General features: G+C 41.8%; 1 protein-coding gene across 1 annotated transcript in view; it reads left to right on the top strand.

Annotated features, from left to right (window-relative positions):
- Nucleotides 1–26,105, top strand: part of cdh13 (cadherin 13, H-cadherin (heart)) — a 516,276-nt gene that overhangs the window by 467,941 nt on the left and 22,230 nt on the right. Inside the window, exons 13-14 of the mRNA XM_074678416.1 lie at nucleotides 18,571–18,804; nucleotides 22,167–22,385. Coding sequence (XP_074534517.1) covers nucleotides 18,571–18,804; nucleotides 22,167–22,385 — 453 coding nt within the window. The remainder of the gene's footprint in view (nucleotides 1–18,570; nucleotides 18,805–22,166; nucleotides 22,386–26,105) is intronic.

Raw genomic sequence — 26,105 nt, 5'->3', positions numbered from 1 at the left:
ATGACAACCTTCCTATGTAGACTACCAACTGGATATCGATCGACCCTCACGTCTTCATTTTTATCTTTAAGTGAAGACCTCAGATGAGTATCTATCCCTGTTTTGCCCCGGGGAGGGGGCTGGTGAGAGGAGTGGTGAGTTACAGCGTATGTCAAACAGAGAGTGTGGAGGCTAAAGGAGACACGTATATATATAAGAAAAACTGTTTTCAAAAGACAGTTGGGAAAAACATGGTTATGAATAGGAGAAAAAATCGATAAAAGAAACATTTGGTGAGAGATGGAGTTAGCTAGATTTACACTTTCTATTTATTTACACAGATACTTAGAATCTATCTGCTGCAGGATTTTCATTCAATAAATAATCCTAGAAAATAAGATATTAATTAAGATTATTAAATTCACTGTGTACAGGAGGACAAGACAGGGCTGAAATATGAGTTTTCTGCATTGTTATGGACAATCCCATGGAGCCAAGCTGACCTTTTGTGCTTGCTCAGAATGGGAAATATACTCCTGATGAATGTTTTGCATGGTTAGATGCAGATTGACTGTAGCTCCTGATTAACAGCATAAGGGCAGGTCAGCTGGAGCAGCTCTCCTGGCAGCAGCAGATGGTGGACGATGGACCGAACCCTCTTCAGGGAATGAGGGAAGTCGTGATCAAGGGAGGAAGAGATTAGAATGAGAAAAAAATATGATGGAAGGAGGAGGAACATGGATGATTTAATCTGGTAGTGAGGTAATGGTAATGTTGATGTCAGTGTCGGGGTCATCTCAACTGGACAATCAGGAGTTTGAGGATCCTCCAGAGGTGCAACAACAGTTGAGTGCACTGTTAAGAGCTGCAGATGGAGCCATTTATCACTCCATCATCTGAAGACTTCAATAGATGTGTGAATGCCGCTGCAGGTGCTCCCACATACATGTGTGGCTGTGAGTCCGTCTACATGCAGCGCTGCTCACTTTCATCCCTGCACCTGTATTCATGCTCACTGTCGACTAACCGCCTCTGTTTAGAGTTCATTACTGAAAAGCCACAACCCAGCGTTGCCCGGGCAGCAGCACCTGGCAGGCCAGCGGAGCGGGCTTGGGTTTGTTTGAAGAGATGCTGTTCAACCCGAGCAGAAAGCTGGATGGGCTGTTTATGTAAAGTCTCAGCAGTAGCTTCTGCTTTTGCACGCCAACAAATTCTCTTCTGCTCTCTGATTCCCCGCCGGGACGCCAGCTGTTCTCTCTTCTTACCCCTTCTCCTTCCTTCACATTAGTTTTTGTATTCTGTGTTGGCAGATGTGCGTCTGTGTGTGGGTGGATTGAAGTTGTGAGTTCATCCTGGTGTTTAATGTCTTTGTCCTGGTGCATGCAGTGCTACTCTCTCCTGCCCTTGCTTATCCACTAACCGTTGTGTGTTGCGGTTCAATGTTTTCCTCTGCTCCTCATTTAAATGTTAAACCGCCTCCTGGTGGGAGCCATTTGTCATTTGAAGGCATGAATACATTATCAAAGCCCCAGCCTTCTGAACCAAGGCGGCACACACACTAACATGGACCCACTATTTGTTGTTTGTCGCCACTGAACCGCTTATTACAAAACCCACATAACGTACACAAGAGTCCAGCAGCGTTTGCTTTGAGCACGTGGATTAATCGACTGCCTCTGAGTGTGTGTGTGCGAGTTTCTTTCTGTTTCACAGTGAGACAACAACCACGCAGGCAGAGAGAGCTGTGTTAATTAGAAGAATGGTGGGTATAACTTACAAATGCACTCTCAGAACAGAGCGATACGTCTCCACACAGCCTCTTTGTATCCTCATAAAGCAGGAGGCAAAAAAAAGAAAGGGGACGCTGAATTTTAATAGGTCACCAAACAAATCTCTTTGATGCTCACATGTAAAGTAAAACAGGACTGTGCTGCTTGCGTGTGTGTGTGTGGAAAAGGTGTGTATCCGTCCATCTCTCTGTGACAGGTCTGCATAAGAGGTTCATCATCCTTTTTCTCAGAAGGGAGAAAAAGACTGACAGTCCTTCCTAGCCGTCAGAATCAGGACACACGATATGTGCATGTGTACAAGTGCACTTTCGTGTGCCTCCGTATGCGTCCATCTCTGTGCGCACTGTGCTGCCTCATTGCCATACTAAGTGCGGGGAACCAGTGTGCCGATCATTTCTGTAATGGGCTGAGTAATTTCCCTTTTCAAACCGCCCTCCCCAGATACAATGGTTTCACTGCGAAGTGTCTGTCCTGTCAGCGGCAAACAGTGAGGCAGTCTGGCAGGCGAAATGCAGATAGATAGACTCATGTTGTGTCTTTAGCCAGCCGTGATCAGACTCCCTCAAACTGCAGCGGGGAAATAATAAAGCATGATGTGCCGCTGTGGCAACCCAGTGCGCTGAAATCCTCAGGCCAAGAATAGATTAAAAAAAGGATAGAATTTAATAAAAAAAATCCAGCTCTCCTGCATGTGTGAAGATAAATGTCAGTGTTTACGCATAGATGAGTCTTTCAGCCCTTCATCTCCGGCCTTTAAATGAATAATAAACTCCACTAAAGCCTGATTTAGTTATTTATGAATCAAAGTTTGATTAATAAGGGATTTGGGACTAAGCTGTTAGCAGATACAGACTCGGTGAATGCCAGAAATCTGCCATGACTGCCCTCTATATAGCTGTCTCACGAATCCATTATCCCAGAGCCAAGAGAGCCAGAGCTGGTGAGCAGACTGCGCCTAATAGATTGTAAATATAGTAACAAGAGGCTCAGTGTCAAGGAGACAAAATAGGAAACATGAAGGCTGATGAAATGATCTCCAGTGACAAATTGTAGGTAGATTTTAACAATCGCAAAGAAATAAGACGTGACATTTTCAGCTGATTAATCCACATTTAAAGATTTGACATAAAAATGTAGGAACTGTCCATAGAGGTATGAGAAGTTTCCTTATTTCTGTTCGAAGCACGTTTTTAGGCTGAGTAGTGTTGACCAATTGCAATCCCTCAGGCTTGGTTTGGTGTATGCAGGAATCCATCTGCTTTAAAAGCAAGGCCAGCACGATGCATAGTTGCAGTGAAGTCTTTGAACCCACCAGCAATCACAAAATAATGATAAAAATCCTGTAATGTTTCATTTACTGCTTAAAAAAATTGTTCACACAATTCTAGATGAATCTATTCTAGAGTAATGATAAAAGAAGGCAGACTTCATACCAGGTAACATGACTTCATTTCACAATATATCACAGCATATCACGGCGTGTCACAACTTATTATGCAATTTTGTATAAAATCATGTTACGACTAATCACATCACGAAATATCACAATATATCACAAATCTTGTCACAACATGCAACAAAATGTCACATCATATCAAAAATGATCAAGGACTGGAATAATTAGTCGACATAAATGACTACATCGACTATAAAAATTCAGTGAGACAAATTTTATTGTCTACATGTTGTTTAATATTTAATATTGTTTTTATTGATGTTGTCGCACGGTGAAATGAAATACCAGGCGGTAAATGCTCATCTGTAACTTCAGTTCATTGCATGAGGCGCCACATTAACAGATACTTTTATGAGAAAAGATCACTAAGTTCATACATGAGGAATAGTGATGAGGAAATACCTCTGCACCTCAACGGCACTGCCCACGGACGGAGGCTCTGCATCTCTGGCTTGGACTGACTGACAGCTCCTGGTGCTTAACGCCTGATTACGTGATTTAGAGAGCCTCCTTCACTTTCTGTTACAGACAGTTTTTCAGGATTTGAGTCAAAAACTGGCGTCAAAACTTTTTTAAAAGTGAGGACAAATATCTGATGGAGCTCATTCAGGCTCACGCTGCACAGGTAACACTCAGAAGGAAAGAGGAGGGACGAAGTGCACATGAGCAAAGTGGAAATAGCGCATATAGAGAAACTAAACTAAACGCGTTGTCATGGAGACCTGGGAGAGAGTCAGGCAGGATCATACAGAAGTTCTAGAAGAGCAAAGCAAGTCCCAGTGAGCTAATAAAAATTAAAAGACAAGCACAAAGTTGCTAAGAAGTGGTTTTGTCAACACTGCAAAGAAGAATTTCACTTCCTTGTTACCTGCTCACATGACACATGGCTGACCAATCAGAGGTGAGAACCTAACTCTTGGTAAATGCAGTGGAAATCCAACACACAGGTTGATTTTTAAAGGTTTTCACAAATTTAAAGGCCAAATTAGGCTGAAACACAAAATAATTGTGATTAATCAACTTATCGAAAAGATAACCTATAGATTAGTCGACAGTAAAAATAATCCTTTTTGCAGCCCTAAACAAATCACATCATGAGTCATATGTCATAGCACCTTAAGTAATATCACGCCGTGATATATAACTTGTCATGTCACATCAACTCACATCATATCACCACATATCACGTAATGTTGAGTCACATCAAGTCATGTCACATCATATCACGTCAGGTGGAACATGGTGAGTTTTTACTTCTGGATTTATTTATTTTTTTTACATATTATGTGTTCGGTATTTAAAATAACTTGTGTTGATCAAAAATATTTTCATTTCCAAAATGTAACAGCTTGGTTATGATTTTTGAGAGTCTGGTGTTTCTCTCCTGGTGGTACTACACTGACCTAAACAGACATAAAATCGAAAATGGCAAAGAGTCTTGTCTCCGCTCTGCTGTCTGCCTGTTGTTGAATTAGATGGTCATGTATTATTTTTGTTCAACTACTATATTGTTACTGTGGGTTGAATGCATAACAAAATGAGCAAAGCTTCCAGAGTCTGGATATCTTTGCAAATGCTTGAGTTTGACTGTTGAGTGGCTGTTAGACGGTCCAAGGTCACAGCATGGCTGAATGAATTCTGGAACTGTTTACTTGACCCGTTACTGTGTTGAGGCCACTTTTACTCCATGTATACATCACTCTCTTGTCAATCTCTTTAGGGACAGAGCCACAGAGGCACGCAGGTTAACTACCATACTGAATTGTGTTCCTGCCCAGCCAATCAATTATGACCCTGTGCAACAGCAGGCCAGGGCAGAGCTGGCATGAGGGAAGGGTTCGGGGTAGGAATCAAGCCATCTTGACCTGGGATAATAGTGGTGTAATAGGATACGCTAGAAAGCCCAGCAGATCACAGCCCAATGCTGTCTTGCCTTCCAGTACCTCTCCTGTCTTGCTACATTGCCTCATTAACCCGAAATACACTCAGTCTTTTCCACTTTGGAGCTTCAGCACCACTTCTGCAACCTCCGTCTCTCTCCTTGTCCCTGTCTGACTGCCTCTGTCTTTCATCTCTAGACTTGTAGCAGACCCTCTTGGGGGACGTCGCCCCCTTGTAAACAGGCTCGGTTACGTCAGTGATTAAAGAATACCTTTGTTTGCCTCTGCCAGGGGAGAAACGCTACTCTGTGTTGCTGGTTGTTATCCAGCCCTGCCTCTCTTGTGTCCTTGGAATACTGATTCCTGCACAGATGACGAGTCCTTGTTATGCCTCACACATTTAAAACTAACACGCCTCTGCCCGAAATGCAGAGTGCTGGGCGAGTTCAGTGATTCCAGGATGCTGAAACTCACTTACTGGTTATGTGCAAAGTGAGCACATTCACTATGATTAAAATCTAAAATGTGCTCTCCGCCTCCTCGCCCAGCACCCATCTCCATCAGGATTTTCTAGGATGGCTTTCCATATGTCGATATGAACAGCTCAGGGTGGAGTTTTAATGATTCAGATCCAAATGAAATGATATGAGTGGGTAGAAAAGATGGAGAGGGAAAGATAATGAAAGATGAAGGCTGATGATGGACTCATGCAAACTCAGCTTCTGGAGGATTTCTTCCAGGTTAATGAGAAAGAAAGTCATCAGATCAACATAAGGAAATTGGTTGTGGTTTAGTAACTAATTATTTAAAGACACCGTCTCTGCACGTGTGTGTCTGTGGGTCTCTATTTGTATTTATATGTGCTCAAAGGTGGCAGATGTGGGTGTCAGGTGTGCAGGGATTTAAAGGTGTTTTAATTAAACAGCTTCACAGTCTCCATGTCGTGATAAAGGCAAACTCAATTAACACCTTAAGTGTTCAATTCTGCATGGGACTGCACAATTATACCTGGAACTGTCTTTCCCCGCTGTGCATGTGCAACCTTGTTAATGCACACCATAGGTGCTGTTTGCACTTATTTGTCATTATGCAAATTTGTTTGCATAAGTTGTAGAGATATATCTTCTGATGCTTGGCTGGGGTACATGGTCAGTGATTTACCTGAGGTCATGGGGTGTTTCAGGCCTTTCGAAATCAGACACCCACTACCAGGTGGCCCAGCCAAGGTTCATTGTGCCCCAGCAGCACTCGACCACGAATCTGCGTGCGTGCTGTTTTCTATGGCCCTTCTCCATCTCTTTCCTGTGGTGTCAAGTGCAGTGTAGGATCTGAACAGAGACTGGCCAGCAAAGCCTCTGCACCCAACCTCCACCAGTAGGCACCTAGCCTTCCAGCCTTGTCTATTGCAGTCGCTGACTAGGTTGTCATACTTCTCCCTCTTCCTTTCAAAAGCCTCCTCCATCCGCTCCTCTCACGGCACAGTGAGCTCCAGCATAACACCATACTTTGTTACCTCTGACACCAGTACCACATCAGGTCTGGGGGTGGTCTTTACGACATGCTGGGGGAACTTGAGTTGGCTGTCCAAATCCACTGGCAGCTGGCAGTCCTGTGCAGTTTTGAGAAGCCCTGGTGTTGCCCTTGATGTTGTGCTTGGCTCCTCCCCAGCTCTGATGAAGTTGATGACTTTCCTTGTGGGTTTCAACTTCCGGGAGCTGGCAGATGCTCTCTGCGATGGTCTTGAGCACCTGGTTGTGGTGCCACCAGTATTGACTTTTCCCCAGAGCTCTTGGGCAGCAACTCAGTATGTGCTTAAGGGTCCCCTTTCTCTGACAAAGGGGGCATGCTGGCATCTCAACCACACATCATAGACTGCCTGAACCAAGAACTTGATGTGGTTTGGTTCTGCCCACCACGGGTCAGTCCTCGAGATCTCCCTCTCCTCCACTTGCTCCGACCTTGTCCAGGCACCCTGCTGTCTCATTCCCAGGATTAACCATTATGTGGAAGTCCTTTACAGTGAGATACAATAAAACTTAAACTGCACTGCAAAATCAAAAGGCTCCTGCCTATGTGAACCCTCTGAACCAGGTGAACACACCCTTTAGCCCACTAAAGATGCCTGATTGTCTCTTCCTCTCTATGGCGCCCTGGTGTTGGAATACAGTAATTTAACATTTCACTTGAAGTGCAGAGTTCCCCCTTTGAGCTGAAGCTTGAGAATTCTTTCACAAAGACATCAGTACTCTGTGTCACTGATGCTGTGGATAGTCTGTTCTTAAAAATGAGGAGAAAACCCCAACGTTTTTGATTATATTATTACTTCTAAGGCTGCCAGAATGTTAGCATTGAGATCCAAAATTAATGTGCAACTTTTAGAAACATATGCATTTTGTCCCTTTCAGCACACCATAGTGAAATCAACATGCTCAATGAAATTTTACCTCCATTAATTTGGTCATTTATCCCTGTCCTGTTATAGCCAATGACACTTTTTCTTAGTAACAGACAACCTGAGGACAAGTAGCAGGTGTGAAGATAAAGGGAGTAGGAAGTTTCTTCTAAATCTTTCTAACTTTGTGGTTAAAACATTGTACCTGTGCACAGCTGCTAGAAAATAAGCCATGAATATAACAGGAAAAGTGTTTAGACTTATTCAAAAAGCACCCAATGAGTCTCTTCCTCTTGCTTTTGGCTGCGTAGTTTAAGTTTCACAAACTTTCCACGAAGATTTATTTCTCAAATAAGTCAACACCCTCAAACAATCAGAGTTTCCTCTCTGCAGCTGAATGACAGAAATCTCCACAGGAAGGCAATTTTGGTGTTTAATTAGTACAAACAGCTTGCAGTATAAGGCATCTTTAAGCTGTACCCTTCTCCCATCACCTGGTATAATAGCCAGCAACTGATAACCCAAACTCTATTCTGAGAGTAATTTGCCAGACTAGCAGCGCTGCACCTGTCCCCAGCTCCACGTCTCTCCCTGAAGTCATCTCTCTTAATGACTTGTGCCTATTGTAATTGGCTCTGGCTGGTTTCATTTACAGTTCTGATCAGCCAATCAGATTAGCACGGTGTCATGCGATAGTGTTTGCAGAAGCCCCGAGGAGTCTGATGAGTGATGGGACAGAAAGAAGCAGGTTATCTGAAGGGAGTTTTAACAAGGTCTGGGACTTCTACTGTGGCAGAATGGATAGGATAAAATAAAACTGGAAAATACAAACCCAGATACTGAATCCCAGAGCTCTTCAGGCAGTCACACAGGTGGTGAAAGGAGCTGCTTATTTTTCCATCAAATGCACAGTAGGAAAAAGGTGAATGGTGATTTCTTTTTCTTTTTAAACACAAACCTCATAACTGAGATTACATCATTGTTCATTTATGCCCTGGTTACAGGGAACATTTATTAAGAGGCTGACTGTGTTTGTAGGTGTGATAATACTCTACAGTCACATTTGTTTCCATTTGATTTATGTTCTGTTTTGTTTTTGTCTTTGAGCTGATAAAGACTGACTGTCCTTTGTATTGAAAGGCAGAAATCTTATAAATCTGGTATATATATATATATATATATATATATATATATATATATATATATATATATATATATGTGTGTGTGTGTGTGTGTGTGTGTGTGTGTGTGTGTGTAGTTTAATCAAGATCATATCCTAAAGGCTTTTCAGCTCAACAGCAAAGTCCTAAGTGCACATCTCTTTGCACACTTCTGAAGACTACCAAGGACTTCAAATGCTATGATCCATACAAGCGGTTTTATTTCTTTAGTTATGAAGAAATAAGTGTATGAGTTGTTATAAAAGAAATCAAAAACAACTAATCACAGGAATGTACATGTCTCAGCCAGTAAGATCAGTTATGTCAGAGGTGAGGCCAGGAATCTTGGTGTCTTATTCTTGAAAGCTTAGCTTTAATAACACTCAGGTCTCCAAAGTTGCAGTCTTGTTTCCAGAAGCTGTGTTTAATCTCCGAGGTTGACCTTTTCTTTCATTTTTTGATTTGTAAAAGGTCATCCGTGTTTTTATCACTTTAAGACTAATGCACTCTACTCTGGTATTAGTATGGGAAACATTCACAGGCTTCAGTTCATAGATGTGAGCCTATAACTTCCACCGGGGCAGACCTTCACTGGCTACCAGCTAGTTTCAGCGCTGATTTAAGACTTTATTACTTCTTAAAAAGCCCTGCAGGTGCCTGGTTGGCATTATATGTGTTGAATTTATCTGTATATGTCTCACACACTCGGAATAACCTAAAGTAAGACTGTTTGGTTGCACTGTAAAAAGTGATTTGGCACATTTGTTATTCTAAGATATTATTTCAAGTTGGTGTGACAAAAGATTACCATAGTTGTGAAAACACATACTTGTGATTTGGCATCATCGTAACTACAAAATATGTTTGAACTTAAAAATCTATGTCAGCATAAACAAATTATTTTTGTTGTGAGGAAGAAACACAGTGGATATAAGACCCTGCTGTACATTGATATGTTTCATCGCAAGGGGGGTGGGCAGGCGCCTGTGCTCATTTGCACGGACATGCTGTCTGTGCACAGCTGCACAGACCAGCTGTCTGTGCTCCACATGGCATGGGCCCATGTACTCAATGATTTTTAAAGTGCATTTAGTGCTTATGCTGATAAATGTGATGTGTTAATATGATAGGATTAGGACAGTCAAGACAGCAGGTCATTGCCATGGAGCATAAACAGCTGGTCTGTGCCATTTAGAACACAGACAGCCTGTTCCCTCTGTGTGTAACATCTCAATGTACAGCAGGGTCTTGTATCCACTGTGTTTCCTCCTCACTCATGATTACACAATGTCATCACACCAAAAATTAATATGCTGCAAAACTTAATGACTCAAGTTCAACAAACATCTTTTGTAGTTCTCTTGACCTTTTTTTAGTTCAAATTTTTTGAAACTTCATGTCGAATTAACTTAACTCAGTCAAAGCAACAAGATGACTTGAGAAAGTTAATTTGAGTCAACAAATCATTTTTTACAGTGCAGTGAAAGACTTTTTCATCAACAGCTCCTCCCACTCTTACACTAGTGTCAAATAACTGCCTATGTCTCTCTGGCAAACAGGTAGCCCGCTGGTTAACTATGATATCTTGTTACAATTATTGCTCAAAATATCACCAGATATTTTGGTCTGCTGTTCCACAACCAGTTTTCAAATGAGCCCTCCGTAAAAAAGATGCAGACCCTGACCACAGGCAGATATGTGATTTTAAAACTCCTGCTCCGATAAGTTTTGTGCTGTGAGCTTTCTTTTTCAGGCAGGTATGACCCAGGGTTAGATCGCTCAGGGTTTAATCACAGCTCCTCGTGTCCACATGTTGAAGTGTCCTTGGGAAAGACTCTGAACCCCAAAAAGCAGCATGTGACTGGGATGAGTTAATAGTGAAAAGCAGCATCATTTCAGCCTTTTCTGCAGATTTATGTCTTCAAATGAAGTTGTGTGATGGTTTCATTAAGAATGAACTCCTCCATTTGTTACAGTGGGTGAAGAAAAATGAGAAAAGCCAGCAGTGCTTGTGCTACTCCGTCATTAAGAGTCTGTCCTTTCCTGTTCAGCTCTGAAAAGTTTTACAGGAAGATTTCAGTCAAACTTTCTGTATTACGCCTGATTTAATCATGTGGTATCCAAACACACTCCTCTCCTCTTCAAAGTCCTTTTCTTCTTGCTCTCATCCCCTCCCTTTTTCATCTTAGATTTTCCCTTCATTCATCTTCTCTCATTCACCTCTATTATCTCGCTGTTTTCTACCTGTGAATTAGTCTTCCTGACTGTTTTGCTGCCGCATGATGTATTGTGACATTTTCCAATGAGCCATTCCTCATACCGAGCCTTGCTCCTGGCTTCTTCTCCTCCCTGCTTGTTGTTATTTCATTTTCTTCACCCTCTACTTTTACGTGGCGGAGGAAAATAATCATAGTAATAACAGCGCTGAATATTTTAGCCAAGGGCATAATCCACTAGTTGTTTGTACCTGAGCTGCCCTGGTATTTAATGGTTATTCTAATGAGAAAAAGACACAGCACGATAACAATAGCTGCTTTGTCCTTGGTGACAGACTCTACAAGTGGACCTTTTCTAATCCTGTCGATTCTCTGGAGCCACAGCATTTACTCAACTTATTTCACAGTAAGAAAAACTCATCATATGTATGACTCTTTCCCAAAATGAAAATGGAACTGGCTGGACTTATTCCCTCTCCAAATTTGTAGTGCTCCCTGGCTTCACCTCTTCTCATAAAACTTCACTGTTACGACACATGTTCCCCCAGAGGACGGACCGAACACAAACAGGTCTGAATTTTATTCTTCCCTCACCATGCAGAGGCAGAAATTCGTACTTTTCACACTGCTGCTGGTCACAACCTGTCTTCCCTTCCTGTGCTATACAACAATGTGGAGAAAAAGCCAGAGCACTGGAGGAAAAAAACAGAGCGATAACAACAGAGACTGACAGTCAGACAGAAGCGAGCGTTAGCCTAAAGCCAAAGTGTTGGGAGCAAAAGAGCGTTTGGGGGGTAGATAGACTGATACAAAGAGAAAGCAGGAGGAAGAGCAAAAGAAAGCTCAGTTTTTAGCCTGTAGCTGTGGATTAGACCTGACGGCCTCAGGAGTCAATCAGTCTGCTTGCTCCTCTCATCTCTGGGCAGCCTGGAGAATAACAGGGCTATCTCGCTGCCAGCCAGGGGCAGGTGGAGGTGTCAGGAGTGTTAGGCTGAGAGAGATGGAGGGGGTGCACGCATCCAGAAGGAAAAGGTTGGAGGTGATGAGTTTTGCTGCAGTAAATTTTTATTCAAATTGTAGATTTTCTGCATCTATCCAAAAAAAACTTTGTGTTCTGCAAGCCCTGGATGCTTTGACCTGACCTCCAGAAAAAAAGGTCCAAATACAACAATAGTGCAAAAAAAAAAAAAAAAAAAAAAGTCCATGTAGCATATGAAGTATTAAGAATTTAACAAACTAAATCAACTCCCCCCTCATTATGTTAAGAGGCTTAACTAACTCTCCATGCAGTATTTTATATCTGTTGTTTTAATTATAGCAGCACTTTTAGTCCATCCTCACTTGTGTTTGTTTGGAAGCTTGTTTTCGTTTGCCACTAGGCTTTATGTAAATTACAGGACAAAACTCTGAGTGATTGTTTAGGTTTCTTGGATTGTTTTTGTGTTCTCTGGCAGCTTACTGACTTTCCTTGCATTAACAATAACAACAGCTTTTTAGTTTCATATTGTTTTTCTGCAGTATATTTACATCTTACACACTGTCCTGGATGTGTGCACTAAAAACTGTTGGATTGTATAATGCTTACAGTAAATACACTCACCAGACCCTTTATTAGGTACACCTGCTCGTTAATGCACATTTCTAATCAGCCAATCACATAGTAGCAACTCAATGTATTAAGGCATGTAGACATGGTCAAGACGATCTGCTGCAGTTCAAACCGAGCATCAGAATGAGGGAGAAAGGTGATTTAAGTGACTCTGAACGTGGCATGGTCTGAGTATTTCAGAAACTGCTGATCTACTGGGATTTTAACCCACAACCATCTCTAGGGTTTACAGAGAATGGTCTAAATAAGAGGAAATATCCAGTGAGCAGCAGTTCTGTGGGCCAAAATGCCAGAGGGGAATGGACAGACTGGTTGGAGCTGATAGAAAGACAACAGTAACTCAAATAACCACTGGTTACAACCGAGGTCTGCAGAAGAGCATCTCTGAACACACAACATGTCCAACCTTGAGGCAGATGGGCTACAGCAGCAGAAGACCACACCGGGTGACCCTCCTGTCAGCTAAGAACAGGAAACTGAGGCTACAGTTCACACAGCAACACCAAAACTGGACAATAGAAGATTGGAAAAACGTTGCCTGGTCTGATGAGTCTGGATTTCTGCTCCACATTCAGATGGTAGGGTCAGAATTTGGCGTCAACAACATGAAAGCATGGATCCATCCTGCCTTGTATCAACGGTTCAGGCTGCTGCTGGTGGTGTGATGGTGTGGGGGATATTTTCTTGGCTCACTTTGGGCCCCTTAGTACCAACTGAGCATGGTTTAAAGTCCACAGCCTACCTGAGTATTGTTGCTGACCATGTCCATCCCTTTATGAGCACAGTGTACCCATCTTCTGATGGCTACTTCCAGCAGGATAACGCTCCATGTCATAAAGCTGGAATCATCTCAGACTGGTTTCTTCAACATGATAATGAGTTCACTGTACTCAAATGGCCTCCACAGTCCCCAGATCTCAATCCAATAGAGCATCTTTGGGATGTGGTGGAACGGGAGATTCTCATCATGGATGTTCAGCCGACAAATCTGCAGCAACTGTGTGATGCTATCATGTCAATATGGACCAAACTCTCTGAGGAATGTTTCCAGTATCTTGTTGAATCTATGCCACAAGGATTAAGGCAGTTCTGAAGGCAAAACAGGGTCCAACCCGGGACTAGCAAGGTGCACATAATAAAGTGGCTGGTGAGTGTATGTGTAACAGCTGGTCTTGATTAATTCCTTTTACTATTAAAGAAGGACCTTTATGAATACAACTACACATAATTGCACTCAGTAATGAGAGTAATTCCTGTGCTTGAACTGATTTATCATTATCACCTCTCCACTCTTGAAAAGTAAATTTGTACGTAGGATATTATCATTTTCATTATTTAAAAATATGATGATAATAATTAATCTTGCAGAGTTCTATTCATAAGCCAAAGTCATTTCTTTTATTTCTTGACATGTTGCCACTTCAAGCATGTGGACCAAACCTCTTTCAATTAGTTGGCAGAAAAGTCACAACAACATGACAACACTCATTAAAGAATGCAGGAAGTTTGTAGTCAAATCATGTCGAGGTGAGAAAAAGGAATTACACCGGTCTGGTTAAAGAACTGTTTGACTTTCACACACAGCGTCAGACTAAATTAACTTTGTAGGATGATTCTATTCATCATTTAAACAAAGGTGATTTGACAGGAATAGTATCACATCCTGGCACCATGAGACAACTCACTGAGAAGCAGTAAACCAAACCCTTTGAGTTGATTTTCATTGTGCTCTGGGGCTAATTTGACTGATCAGAGTCCCGTGTTTTTTCTGCAGTTTTTTCTTTCACTACTAGTTAAAAAATAATTTCAATATTTTTTTCACTGTAGGGAAGGAACAGCGAGCTGAATCCTTTTTAATTAGACAGGAACTCTCACACCAGCCGAGCCACATGTATCATAGTGACACCATTAAAGCAAGACAGTGAAAGGACAGCTTTTTACACTTATTTCATCACCCTGAAAGTCTTTTTTTTTCCTTTTTTGTAGCGCACTAAATCCCTCAGTGTCCCTTCTTTCTTTAATATGGCCTACTTTACTATCTATGTTCTTTTTAGGACCGAACACGCACACTTGAGTCGACATGTTGTCGCGGGAATGATCCATAAATTGCCTGTCTCCCATAAAAACCTGCGGCATGTTCAATCAGAAGCTTTGTGACAGGCTGGTGTGAAGGAAAGGCCAGCAGACAAGCTCCATTGATGCTGAGGCAGGCTGATGATGACAGGGCCATGATGCAATGGAGATAAGGAGGTGTGGGAGAAGAGAGGGGCAGAGAAATAGAGTGATTAGACGTGGGGAGTATTCATTTAGGAAGACAAACAGCTTCATTTAAAGCTAGCCAAGCACAGAGACCGGCTCTCCCACTGCAAATGGGTTGAAATTTGCATCTTTTCGCTGACGGGGGATCTGAGCCCTATCTTTACTTTCTCGGTCTTACCTTTGGAGTGATAACAGATTATCTCGGGTGTTGCCTCAAGAGCTACTGTCTCTGAATTGCTCTTGAATGCATTTAAAGTCTGCTTCTGCTGAAGTAATTCCTCACCGCTCTCGATCTGCTGTTGATATTGTTACAGCACCACTTCTCTACAGTATACAGGATCTGTTTGCTGTTTTGTTTTCTTCCTTGAGTGCATACACAAAAAGCACAGCTGGGTGCAGAGATAGCAGTCATTTCAAGATTATGATGCAGAAGAAATCACAAACGTGAAACCATTACATTCGATCTCTCCGCATCTCTCCCAATCACAGCGTGCTGATGGTTTTATAGCAGAGAATGAAATTAAAGTTTGCAGCTTTGCAAACAAACAGGTCGCACTGATTACCTGCAAAACACTTACTTGTTGAATCTGAATCCTTAGCAGCTGTGAAAAAGCAGAACATCTCTCTCTGCCTTTGCTATCCATCATTCATTTCTCCTCTGTCTTCTGCTCTGACTGAAAATGATTTTTGTTTCAGCCACCTGGTGTTTGAAGAGAGGGTTAAAAGTCTGATGGAAGTGTTTTACTTGCTGTTATCACTGCATCTTTTGTTCCCTGCAAAGTGAAAGCGTTTCAGCTTTTATAATTGACCCAGTGCATGTGGGTTGATGGAAATGGAGGGAGGGAGAGTGGCCACTTGTGTGTGTATGTGTGTATGTGTGTTTGTGTGTGTGTTTGTGTGTAGGTGTCAGTATGGGTGTACATAAGGTTGGACTCCTGCCATTATCTCAAAGGATCCGCACCTACACATGCCTTTAAGGTTCCCTCTACACTCGACACCGAGTGCGTTCATGCTTTTACACAAATAGTAAATATTTAGTACTTGGAAACATGCCTCCATCGCCCTGCCTGAGGGATTTAGCAGCCCAGGCAACAATTTATGTTGCTTCTGTTTAAGAGGCAGTCTGTGAATAAAAAGCCTCAGCATGGAGATGAGAAATTTTCTATCCCATTTATTTTCAGGTATCGTTGACATTTCATTTAAGAAGCCTTGGATATTTTTCAGGGAAAGCATTTTGAATGCATGTACACAGAGGCTTTCAGTGTTTCACATATAGAGAAATGTTCTGTAGTGGATGTTCACAGCTATGCATTAAAAATACCTCTGAATAAGGCATTATGATCCCCCTGCAGCAGTGTACTGCTATTAGTCTTTACTCAAAGCCAGTGCAAAGCATTTTATTTGTAAGTCCTCGTTTTCAGTACGAGTGTTAGCATTATACTGTAGCAGCACCAACCATTAAGCTAACCACTTGTTAGGATTCAGACCAAGCAGCAACTTTCAGTCTGAAAAGAAGAACCCAATATGGAAGTGCTGGAAACTGCAGTTCCTTGAGTGTCCACTAGAGGCTGGCTGCAGAAACAGTCAAAACCGTGAACACACCAAGCCAAATAAAGCTGATTTCTCTAGTAGAAGTAAATGTGTTCCAGCTTGGTTCAAAAATGGTTTGGGTGTGAATGGCTCATTTAGCTATACGTGCACACAGTCCGTCCACAGTACATGGAGGGTGGTGCTTTTGTTTGTTTTGTATTAATTGCCAAAATTATTTTACCAAGAAGGTTTTATCCATATAAAGGCATGGCTGACATGACTGACATGACTGACAGGCAGGCACCATGTAGAGATCTGCATAGAATTAGAGCCCGCACCTTTTAACTTAGCATTCCTAAAAATGGTGCCATCTGCAATAAGTGCCAAAACTCCATAACAGAAACAAATGAGTGACCTTACAAAGACTACAACTATGTATTGTACAGTCTGTGAATCAGACTATCATTTTTTCACAACCCTGAGTGTGAAAACCTCTCAGACAGGGTCAGACTAAATGAACTTTGGGGTTACGTTTAATTGGTGTGAGCTGAACTTTGAGCTAGCGCACTTTCTATGTGAGCTGGCAACACAGGTCATAGCCTCAGAGTAAAGGCCCATTTATGCTTGGTGTTAAATACAGCTACGGAACCTTCTGTCTTTGCTCTGCATTCATTCTGTCCGTTTTTCTGCACGTTTTCATGAAGCTTAAGGATACGGGCAGAAATGGAGCAGTACCACTGGAAACTCTGGGGGCAGTAGCTTTAGTAAGACACAAAGAAGAAATGACAGTGGCAGAACTTTCACTATGTATGTAACAGCCTCACTATCATACAAGGCTGCCTCCGTTTTGTTTTTTTTTCTTTTATGTTAGAGGTACATTAGCATACCTCCTCTACAGTCGCCATGTTTGTTTTTGAGTTTGTGATATCATAAACTTTTGACTCTTGGTTGCTTCCCGGTGGATGTACTGGTTAACAGCAATGCCAACATAACAGACGCACGGAAGTATGTGAGCCGTGACGGTAACATCGTTTGAAAGGGACGGATGCATTTTCATACGAAAATGTTTAATGCCTATAAATGGGCCCTAACTCTGATCGAGGATGCATGAAAACTTTACTTTTGTGTGAAAGTAAGGGTCACCTCGTTGCTTGGTGGGTGTTGCTTGGCTGATTGCCCCAGAAAAGGAATCGCATAGTTAATTAGTGATGATCATATGTGAAAAGCTGCCACTGCTATTTAATTGTAATTTTTTGGAGAGCTTAATACCAGAACTAAGGTTTATGTCATGCAATAAAGACATTAATAAAAAACACAATAGTGAGATATCGATTTCAAGGTGGGTTGATTGAATTATGTCCAATCATGCATTGTGTAAAATGAGAGAAAAAGCTGTACCTTCATCTAGTAGCCCTTCCATATCCGTCATCCTGTGGGTATATTGTTTAACTTAAAGCTTACCCTTTCCCACCCAGGGCTAAATGACCTGCTATTTAGAATGGTTTGCACGATGGCGGTCTGTCTGCTATGCACCTCCATGTTTATTCAGTGGATGAATGCTCAGTAATGTCCTTTGCACAATGGGCAATGGGAGATGAGCCCCCAGCATTTAACCGCAGCAAGACATTCTGCTCAGTGGTGTCATACAGCACTTAAAAATCCAGTGTTTCATTCCTGCCCCACGTGACATTCATTCCTCTTATCCTTTGACTTCACCCTCTCTGTTCTGCCCTAAATTGTCTGTGAATATATTTTTTCTTCCTTGAAGAGGGTAAGGACAGCCATTTTCCAATTACAGATCTTGTCTTCAGGTGTTAATTGCCGACTGACCTCTGGAGCTGTTGTGGATGCGGCGTGGATTTTTTAATAACCTCTAATCGCAGCGAAACAGAGAGAAGTAATAGAGAGGGAGCCAAGCTGTTTTTAAACCCCGCTCCTTCAATAAGGTGTAATCTCACACAAACAAGACACTGGGTTCTCAGTCAAAATGCTCTTTTGTAAAACATGAGCCGCTGTGATTCAGGCGCCTCTTACATAAATGACTCTTTTTAGGTTTTCTGTGGGTTAAATTGGGTCAGCTGGGAAGAAAAGAGCCAAATGGGTTTTAAAACCATTATGGGCATTTATGTTTTAAAAGGCAGCAGGTCTGACTCTGATTTTGATGCCTGGAAACATTTTGACACTGCAGGAAGCTTTCAGCTGCTCTTTTGACACGCAAGGACAACATCACTAGTTTTGCTTTGGATCATGTGTTTTTTCTCTCCATTCCTCACATGTTGTGTTTTTCGTGTGTCTCTAGGCTTCCCTCCAGCCACAGGAACTGGCACGTTGATTATTTACCTTGAAGATTTCAACGACAACGCCCCCTATGTGGTGCCATCGGTAGCACGAGTGTGTGAAGACGCCCATGACATGAATGTGGCCATTGTTGGAGGTCGGGACAAGGACCTCCCTCCCAACGCTGCACCCTTTAAGATAGAGCTGGGGAAACAGCCTGGCCTTGATAAAACATGGAGGGTCACCAGGGTCAACTGTGAGTATCTCATGATGAAATATTTGAATTCCTTCAGAAATTCAACAGCTGTCAGAGTAATAATGAGATTTAATAACAAGCCCTTGTAAAATCAATAAGTGCTTGGTATGAGAGGCTGAAACACACATCTGCTCCTCCACAGTGACCTGGGTACTCCACACAACAAGGAGGGTATTTTTTAGGGTATTTTTTACCGTGCTGCTATTCCCTCGACTCTTTCTCTCACCAAGAGATTTGATCCCATTTTCACAGACTTTCTATAAAGCCTCCCTGGAGAACAGAGGACTAGAAATAAAAAGAGAGGAGCAAGGAAGATAAAGCTCAAAAGTACATTTCTGTTCGAGGATAATCAAGGGTCAAGATACATGGCTGCAATTTTCATTTTATCTCACAGAGTTAATGTGAGCCCACGCTGAACACGGAGCAGCGCTCTTAGCCCCTGAAGCTAGCACAGACACGTGATGAGGATGAAAAGTAAAATCAAAGAAAAAGGAAAAAGAGAGGACATCCACGAACCAATACACTGATTCATGGGTGCATGAAGCAGTGTGTGTGTGTGTGTGTGTGTGTGTGTGTGTGTGTGTGTGTGTGTGTGTGTGTGTGTGTGTGTGTGTGTGTGTGTGTGTGTGTAAGTGTGAGAGAGAGAGAGAGTTTGAGTGACAGGGTAGAGCTAAAACCTGCCCAGAAGTATTAGCTGTGACTGACAGCAGGAGGGGGAGGAACAGACACTCCTCAATCACCACTGCTGGAAGAGAAAGACAAGACCAGCAGAGAGAGGAGCCAGCTTCCACTGAAATGGACTGGCACTGTGCTGGTCTCCGCTGGTTTTAGATGATGCATGCATGTGTGTGTGAGTGAGTGTGTGTGTGTGTGTGTGTGTGTGTGGGGTGGGGGGGTAGTTTTCTTATGTGCTGAGGTTTACATTAAGACTGAAAACAAAGAGACACAGGGGTCCTGTTGTTCCAAAAATCCTTCCAGCCCCATACAAAATATTAGGGGCCATTTAGTTGACAACAGTTTCAGGGTGAAACACAAAAGTTTTGTTGCGTTTTGGCTTCGGGTTTACACAAAACTGGGTTTTAGCCGACCTCATACACAAACTTTTGAAAAAAGCCTCCAGAGTGGGATTTTTCTGAAAAGCTAACACTGTTGCCGTTTAAACAGTAAGCTGGTGTTTTCAGTGAAAACAAGCGCATACAACAGTCCAACAGTACAGTCTTTTCAATGGTCACGGACTACTGTGTTGTGCATGTACTGCTGAATCTCCTGACTGTCTTTATATAAAATGTTCATCTTTTGCTCCACTTCTGCACTTAGTATTCCCCAATACACCAGATGATCGGTTCAACCTTACTTCAGTAAATATCTACCAAAAGAGGCTTTTGGACAAGACAGTTCTAGCACCACCTACAGGCCTGGCATGCTTACTACAGCGTTTTCTGTCCCTCGGCATTTTAGTGTAAACACAGATTTTTGTTCATGTGTTTTAGCGTTTTTAGATGTAACGTCGTGTAAACGGGGCCTTAGTTTGGATTTACAGATAATGTGCAAAGCTTTGCTAATTTTTTAATTCCAAGTTAGGGATTTTGCATGGTTAGCATGTACTTACTGACTAGGGCTAAGAATATATGCTATTCTCATGATTTGATCCTATTATAATTTTTGGGAGGCCGATTCGATTTAAGTTGCATTTCCTTGATATTTACTATTTTTGTAATTTTTAGTTTGCTTTTTGAACTCCAGACCATGTGAAAAAGTTAAGTGATGATGATAATGTCTACAGACTTTATCAGGAGCCATATTTTCCCATAAAATGCACACCACGTGAGTCAGGGAGAAATATTTCACCCTCTGCTGAAGAAAAGTAGTAACCTTTTTTCCAATCCAGTTTATAAACAAAGACTGAAATGAAAAATTTGAAATTTAAAAAAAAAAAAAATCTTTTTTTTTTTACAAAGAATCCTGATTTTGATATGTCCAAGAAAAAAATCTGATATATATCTATTTTCTTTTTTTCTCCCACCCTCAATATTGACCCCCCCATGCATAGCATACATTATCCTGCTTATTACCCGGCTACTAATTCAAGGTATAAACATGTTGGCACAAAACATGAATTAAAATTCTATTTGATTTTAAATGACTTTTATGTATATTTTTCAAAAAATGTCACTGTGACTTCACAGCAGTGGATGGATTCTTACAGTAACAGTAAACAGCTCTGTTTCGTCCCTGCACTCTGGGGTTGATGCACATTTCAAAGTTAACCAGACAAGTGTCATAACTTTTCACTCTGCTGCTTTCATCACCACCAGTTATAGTTTAAGTTCTATGTAGCGACAGGTTACCAAAAGTTTCTCTCACCTCCATCTCCAGGATTGCTGGACTGGATCTAGTGTGAAAATATCCATGATGCCTGCAGAATCACCATGCTGAACTCTTTTCACAGTGCTGCTAATTCTGAAAGTTATTTATCATAATTAAGGGGTTTTAGCCGATTACAATCCTGCTTCAAAAACAGCTGGTAGCTCAGTAAGAAAGTTGGGTAATAAGCAAACATAACCAATTTTTGCTTGTGCTTAGACATTTACAAGACTGCTTTTCATTTTCTCCTGTTACTGTGAGGAAGAGACAGTGTAGTTTGCAAAGACACAAACTTTTTCTCAAAGGATTCACCTGAATTCATTTCCATGGACAAACATGACCAAAGACAGAGCTGCTGGCTTCTTGCAAAAACACCTTGTGTCTTGTTTTCTTATATTGTGAATTTTACACCCCATGCGGCTGAAGTCTAACCTGTTAGATAATGTATTACGAATACAGGCAGCCCATCCAGTGAAGTGGATCTGTTGCTCATGTCACACCACACTTAGGCCTGCAGAGATACTCTGATGAGACAGATTTGCACGGTTTGTAGAATTACAGGCTTTTACATATGTATAATGTTGCGTATATTGCCTTTTCTTTTTGAGAATGGAAATTTTTGAATTTCTAACCAAACTCAAAGTCCTTTCATGGCTTTTATCTGTTTCAGGCAAGGAAAATACACCACTTTGCATATTGTCAGAACGAACTGAGCTGAACTGTTTTTCTTCTTCATCCTCTTGAGGAATTTTAGAAAGTGATGCAACATAATGTAACAACCTTATGCAACCTAAGTGGTGCCAATTTCTGGTGCTTTACGTGTCAGGGATAGCTTTACAAACACTGGAGGCACAAAGTACTTTGTTGTAATGTGCATATTTTGTGGAGCCGTGCACAGTGGGCAGCTCTTAATGTGGAATAGATGGACAGTAAATGTAAAACAAGGGATGGTGTGTCTTCTTCCTTAACCGTTTCCTTCCTCTGTGTGTCCCCCACAGCAACACACTCCCAAATCATGCTTTTACACAGTCTGAAGAAAGCCAACTACCAGCTCCCACTGCTCATCACCGACTCAGGGGTTCCCCCTTTGTCTAACAGCACAGAGGTCAAAGTTCAGGTGTGCGTCTGTAAGAAGAACAAGATGCACTGCAGCTCAGCCCACGCCCACCTCGCCAGCCTTCACGTGCTGCTAGTGACACTCCTGCTCGGCCTTCTCTGTAAGTACCATCAGCTCTGTAACACACACTAAAGATGGGGGGCTTTTATTTTCTCATCTTTATCTTTACTGAAACCAAATCCAGAAACAGGTTCCTCTTCTTCAAATTTCCAAATAATTAATGTCATTTACTAGATTTGCTTCTTGTATTCATGTTAACAAATGCACTATTTTCTAGTCGATCCCATCCCGTGCTGCTGGCAGTCCCCAGGAGGTGAAGCTTAATTCACTCTGAATATCCCATTGAAGCCATTCCACATTAACATGAATAATTCATCCTCCACCATTCAAAACACAAATGTATGAGTTGGACATCCAGCAGCTATTTTTGCTGAAATGAGAAACAATTTGCCAACAATAAGGCCCCTTAGATGTTCTTCTGGACTTGTTTTCTGTGGTTCATTGTTAGAGGTCTAATACAGCAGTGGGAGGTTAGAGTGGGAGTAAATGAGGAGGAAATGGTTTGTGAGGGAAGAAGAAGAAGAAAAAGAGACATTAAAGAGATGGTTGTTGTGTCTCAGAACGAAGAATAAGAGGATCTACGTCAGTGGGTCGGGCATTATGATATCCCATTAATGTGGAGTCTATATGTGACCCTTTCAGCAGCACTCCACCCCTTTTTTCCTCAGGTGGTTTTCTCTTTCCCTGTTTTTAGCATAATTGTGCCTACATAACAAAGCCTTCATGAAGTAGGCATCATCATTGTCTCGACTCATGTCTGAATCAGAGCTTTTGAAATGTTTCATACACATATAAAGAAAAACAGCTGCTTTTCTCTCTTTCCCCCTCGTACGCTTTCTCTTGTATAATGCAAGCAGTACGATTTAGCTGCTCCTCTCTAGATGTTAGATCAAGGCTGATTCGTCTCAGGCTCCTCCTAAGTCGGTGAAAAGATTTTTTCTGTTGACACAAAATGTGGGCAGTGAGTGATGATGCAAGGAGTCTGATGGACTTAATTTTTTGGGCTAAAGACTTTTTATTTCTTTTACATTTGTAAGTAGGATGTGTTTGTGGGATAAGCAGCTGAGCTGAAAATGTGGGTTGACCCTGTGACAATTTGCCAGATCTTCTTTTCCGATGCCAAACAGCTTTGGAGACAGCTATCACACTACTCTAATATAAACCAGACTTAGGGCATATGCTTGGCATGCTTGGGCATGGTACAGATCATAGACTGTATATAGAATGGACAGAGTGGCTTCACCTTTACCATTGTACAGTTTTGAAGCCAAAACTCCCCCGTCACAAGTGCCGCCATTGGTAGCAGTTTGCAGCCAGAGTCTGTGCAGTGGAGACGATGAGGGATTCTGGGAGAATCTGAGTGGAGCTGGGTGACAAAAAACATAATCATTTCTTTTCTTTCGAGAGTCTAATCACTTCTTGACTCTACCTCCTGACATATTTTACCATCCCTGAAAAAGATACACAAGAACGGCAGCTGTACATCATCGTTAAACATGATGTAAAACCTCATTTTTAACCTGTTATAACTAATGAAAACAAAACTTTTCATTAAAAAGAGGACTTGAATACAAGGTAGGCAAATGATGTCTTTGAATCACCTCAACAATCGGATGTAAGAAACTTTTCAAAAAGTTGTAATCCTTTTTTTAAAGTATGAAAACGGCCCATTTGGAATGACTGGGGAGATGGATTTTTTGGTCTATATTGCAGCCAGTCACCAGGGGGGTGGCCTCACTTTGAGCCGAGCAAGATGACCTCCATTTTTTTACAGACTATGGCTGGTCTATGGCAAATGGCTGGTGTGTCTGCGCTCTTATTGTGTGCTGATGGTGTTACTGACTCTTGTTTAAAGTTTCTGGTACCCCAAGGCATGAGCCATAGTGGTCAGTGGGTGTCTCCTCCAAAAACGGACATGTCAGGTTGACTGATCTAGAAAGGGCTGTGTCATGTCAACTTCAAGCTGGTGTTTCATAAATCAAAGGCGTGGCATTATGTGGAGTGAGTCCTTGTACCCTCTCCACAGTGAAGGCAGAGTTCCATATAATGGGATGCCAGAAAAAGGAGTTGTAGGCAGCAGAATGAGCTGTTTGGCACTGGCAGAGAAAATTTTGCAATTTTTTCGTAGGTTCGACCCACACACTCTGCTGCTCATCCCAGAAAAAAGCATGGCCCTTATAAACATGGAAACATAAAATGAAAAAAGAAAATACTTTCCTGCAGGATATGAGGTTTTTGTCAAAACCTTTTTGCTACGACAAAGAAATAACCTACCAAACAGGGTTTTTTTAGTGCGTTTGGTTGGTTGTGTCTGTTGTTGTTGCTTTTGTGCTCAATTTATTTTCTGAGCCCTCAGTTCAGATTGGAGTTGGTAAGCTGGTTTAAAAGACTTGGATTTGTGATTTTACTGTAATATCATCTTGAGAGTGGTTTCCTTGTTTGAACAGACCTTGGTGATTATAAGTCTTGGTATTGTAACTCTTGTTTTGGCTGGGAACTGTTTTAGTTTTTGGGCGAACAGTTCTGCTTTTCTCTGAACAACAATGATTGATTCCTTTCAGCTACCTTTGTTATAAATCTCTGTTTTGCCTGCTATGTTGGAAAAAAAATAATAATAATAATTTGCTGTTCAGCATCATGAGTGTCAATTTTCAAGAACACAATTATAAGTAATCTTTTTCTTCTCTTCACTTCTGCAAAGTCAAGAAAGCTGCTCAACTTAATTTAGTCGAATATTAATGTCAGTAAAGCTCAGCTGGAACGGGGATAGACAAGCTCATCAAAATGTAACTCCAGCTCCAGCGTTGGATATGACGGCAAGTGGTCTTGTCAGTGAGAAAACCTTTCTTTCAAGGGGATCAAGGAGAGACATTTCTATTTTAACTCATATGGTTTCTGTCATTCATGGGCTGATGCAACGATGGACATTGTTGCCTCACATCAGGAAGGTTCCTGGTTTGATTCCCCAACCTGGCTGGAGCCTTTCTGTTTGGAGTTGCATGTTCTCCCTCCAAAAACATGCTCATCAGGTAGTAGCTCTTGGGTGTGTGTGTGCTAATCGCTGTATGTCATTAGTTGTCTGCCCTGTGATTGGCTGGTGACATGTTCGATTTGTGACCTGTCTTGGGCCAAGTGACAGCTGGGATATGCTCAAGATAGCGGATGGATGTTTCTTTTAAGGGTTTCACCTATCAGAGTTAAATTTATGTCAAAATGATCCTGTAAATGAACCTTGTGCCCTCCAGGCTTCTGTAATTTTTAACTAACTCCTCAAACTGGCGTTGTGAAATATTGCTGATGTAGCGGTACAAATCAATGGACAAAAACTTTATGATCATATTTTTTGCAACATAGCCCCACATGTGTCTTGTATTGATTTAAGCTGATGTGAATCATTTGTATGGTATCAGCAGAAAAGATCAGCCTCCTCCGTCCTGCTCTCTTCCCTCACTATCGATCTGAGCATCTCTCTTTCCTGTGCCTGACGTGTCCTGGTGATCACTGCCATCACATTTTGCTCGCGTGTGTTGTGAGTTTCCAGTCTCTGATGTCTCTCTCGGCTCCTCCTGCCACTGCTCTCTCTTCAGCCACCCACCCTTTGCTTACAGGCAGAATCTGTGCGTCTTATCTCCTCGATTTCACCCGGTTCCTGTGAATCGCCACATCTAGCATGACCCATTGATTCTCCTCTGGTAATGGATCAATCTGTCTAAGCTGTATTGCTCTGAGCTCTCGCAAAGATGACCGTGCTGGGTTTGGT

This window comes from Halichoeres trimaculatus, unplaced genomic scaffold, assembly GCF_033239565.1.
Source record: "Halichoeres trimaculatus isolate MK-OKI-2021-1 unplaced genomic scaffold, fHalTri1.1 fHalTri1_scaffold_10, whole genome shotgun sequence".
Lineage (NCBI taxonomy): Eukaryota > Metazoa > Chordata > Actinopteri > Labriformes > Labridae > Halichoeres > Halichoeres trimaculatus.
The sequence above is the reverse complement of the archived record's forward strand: the minus strand, read 5'-3'. Positions and strand labels throughout refer to the sequence as shown.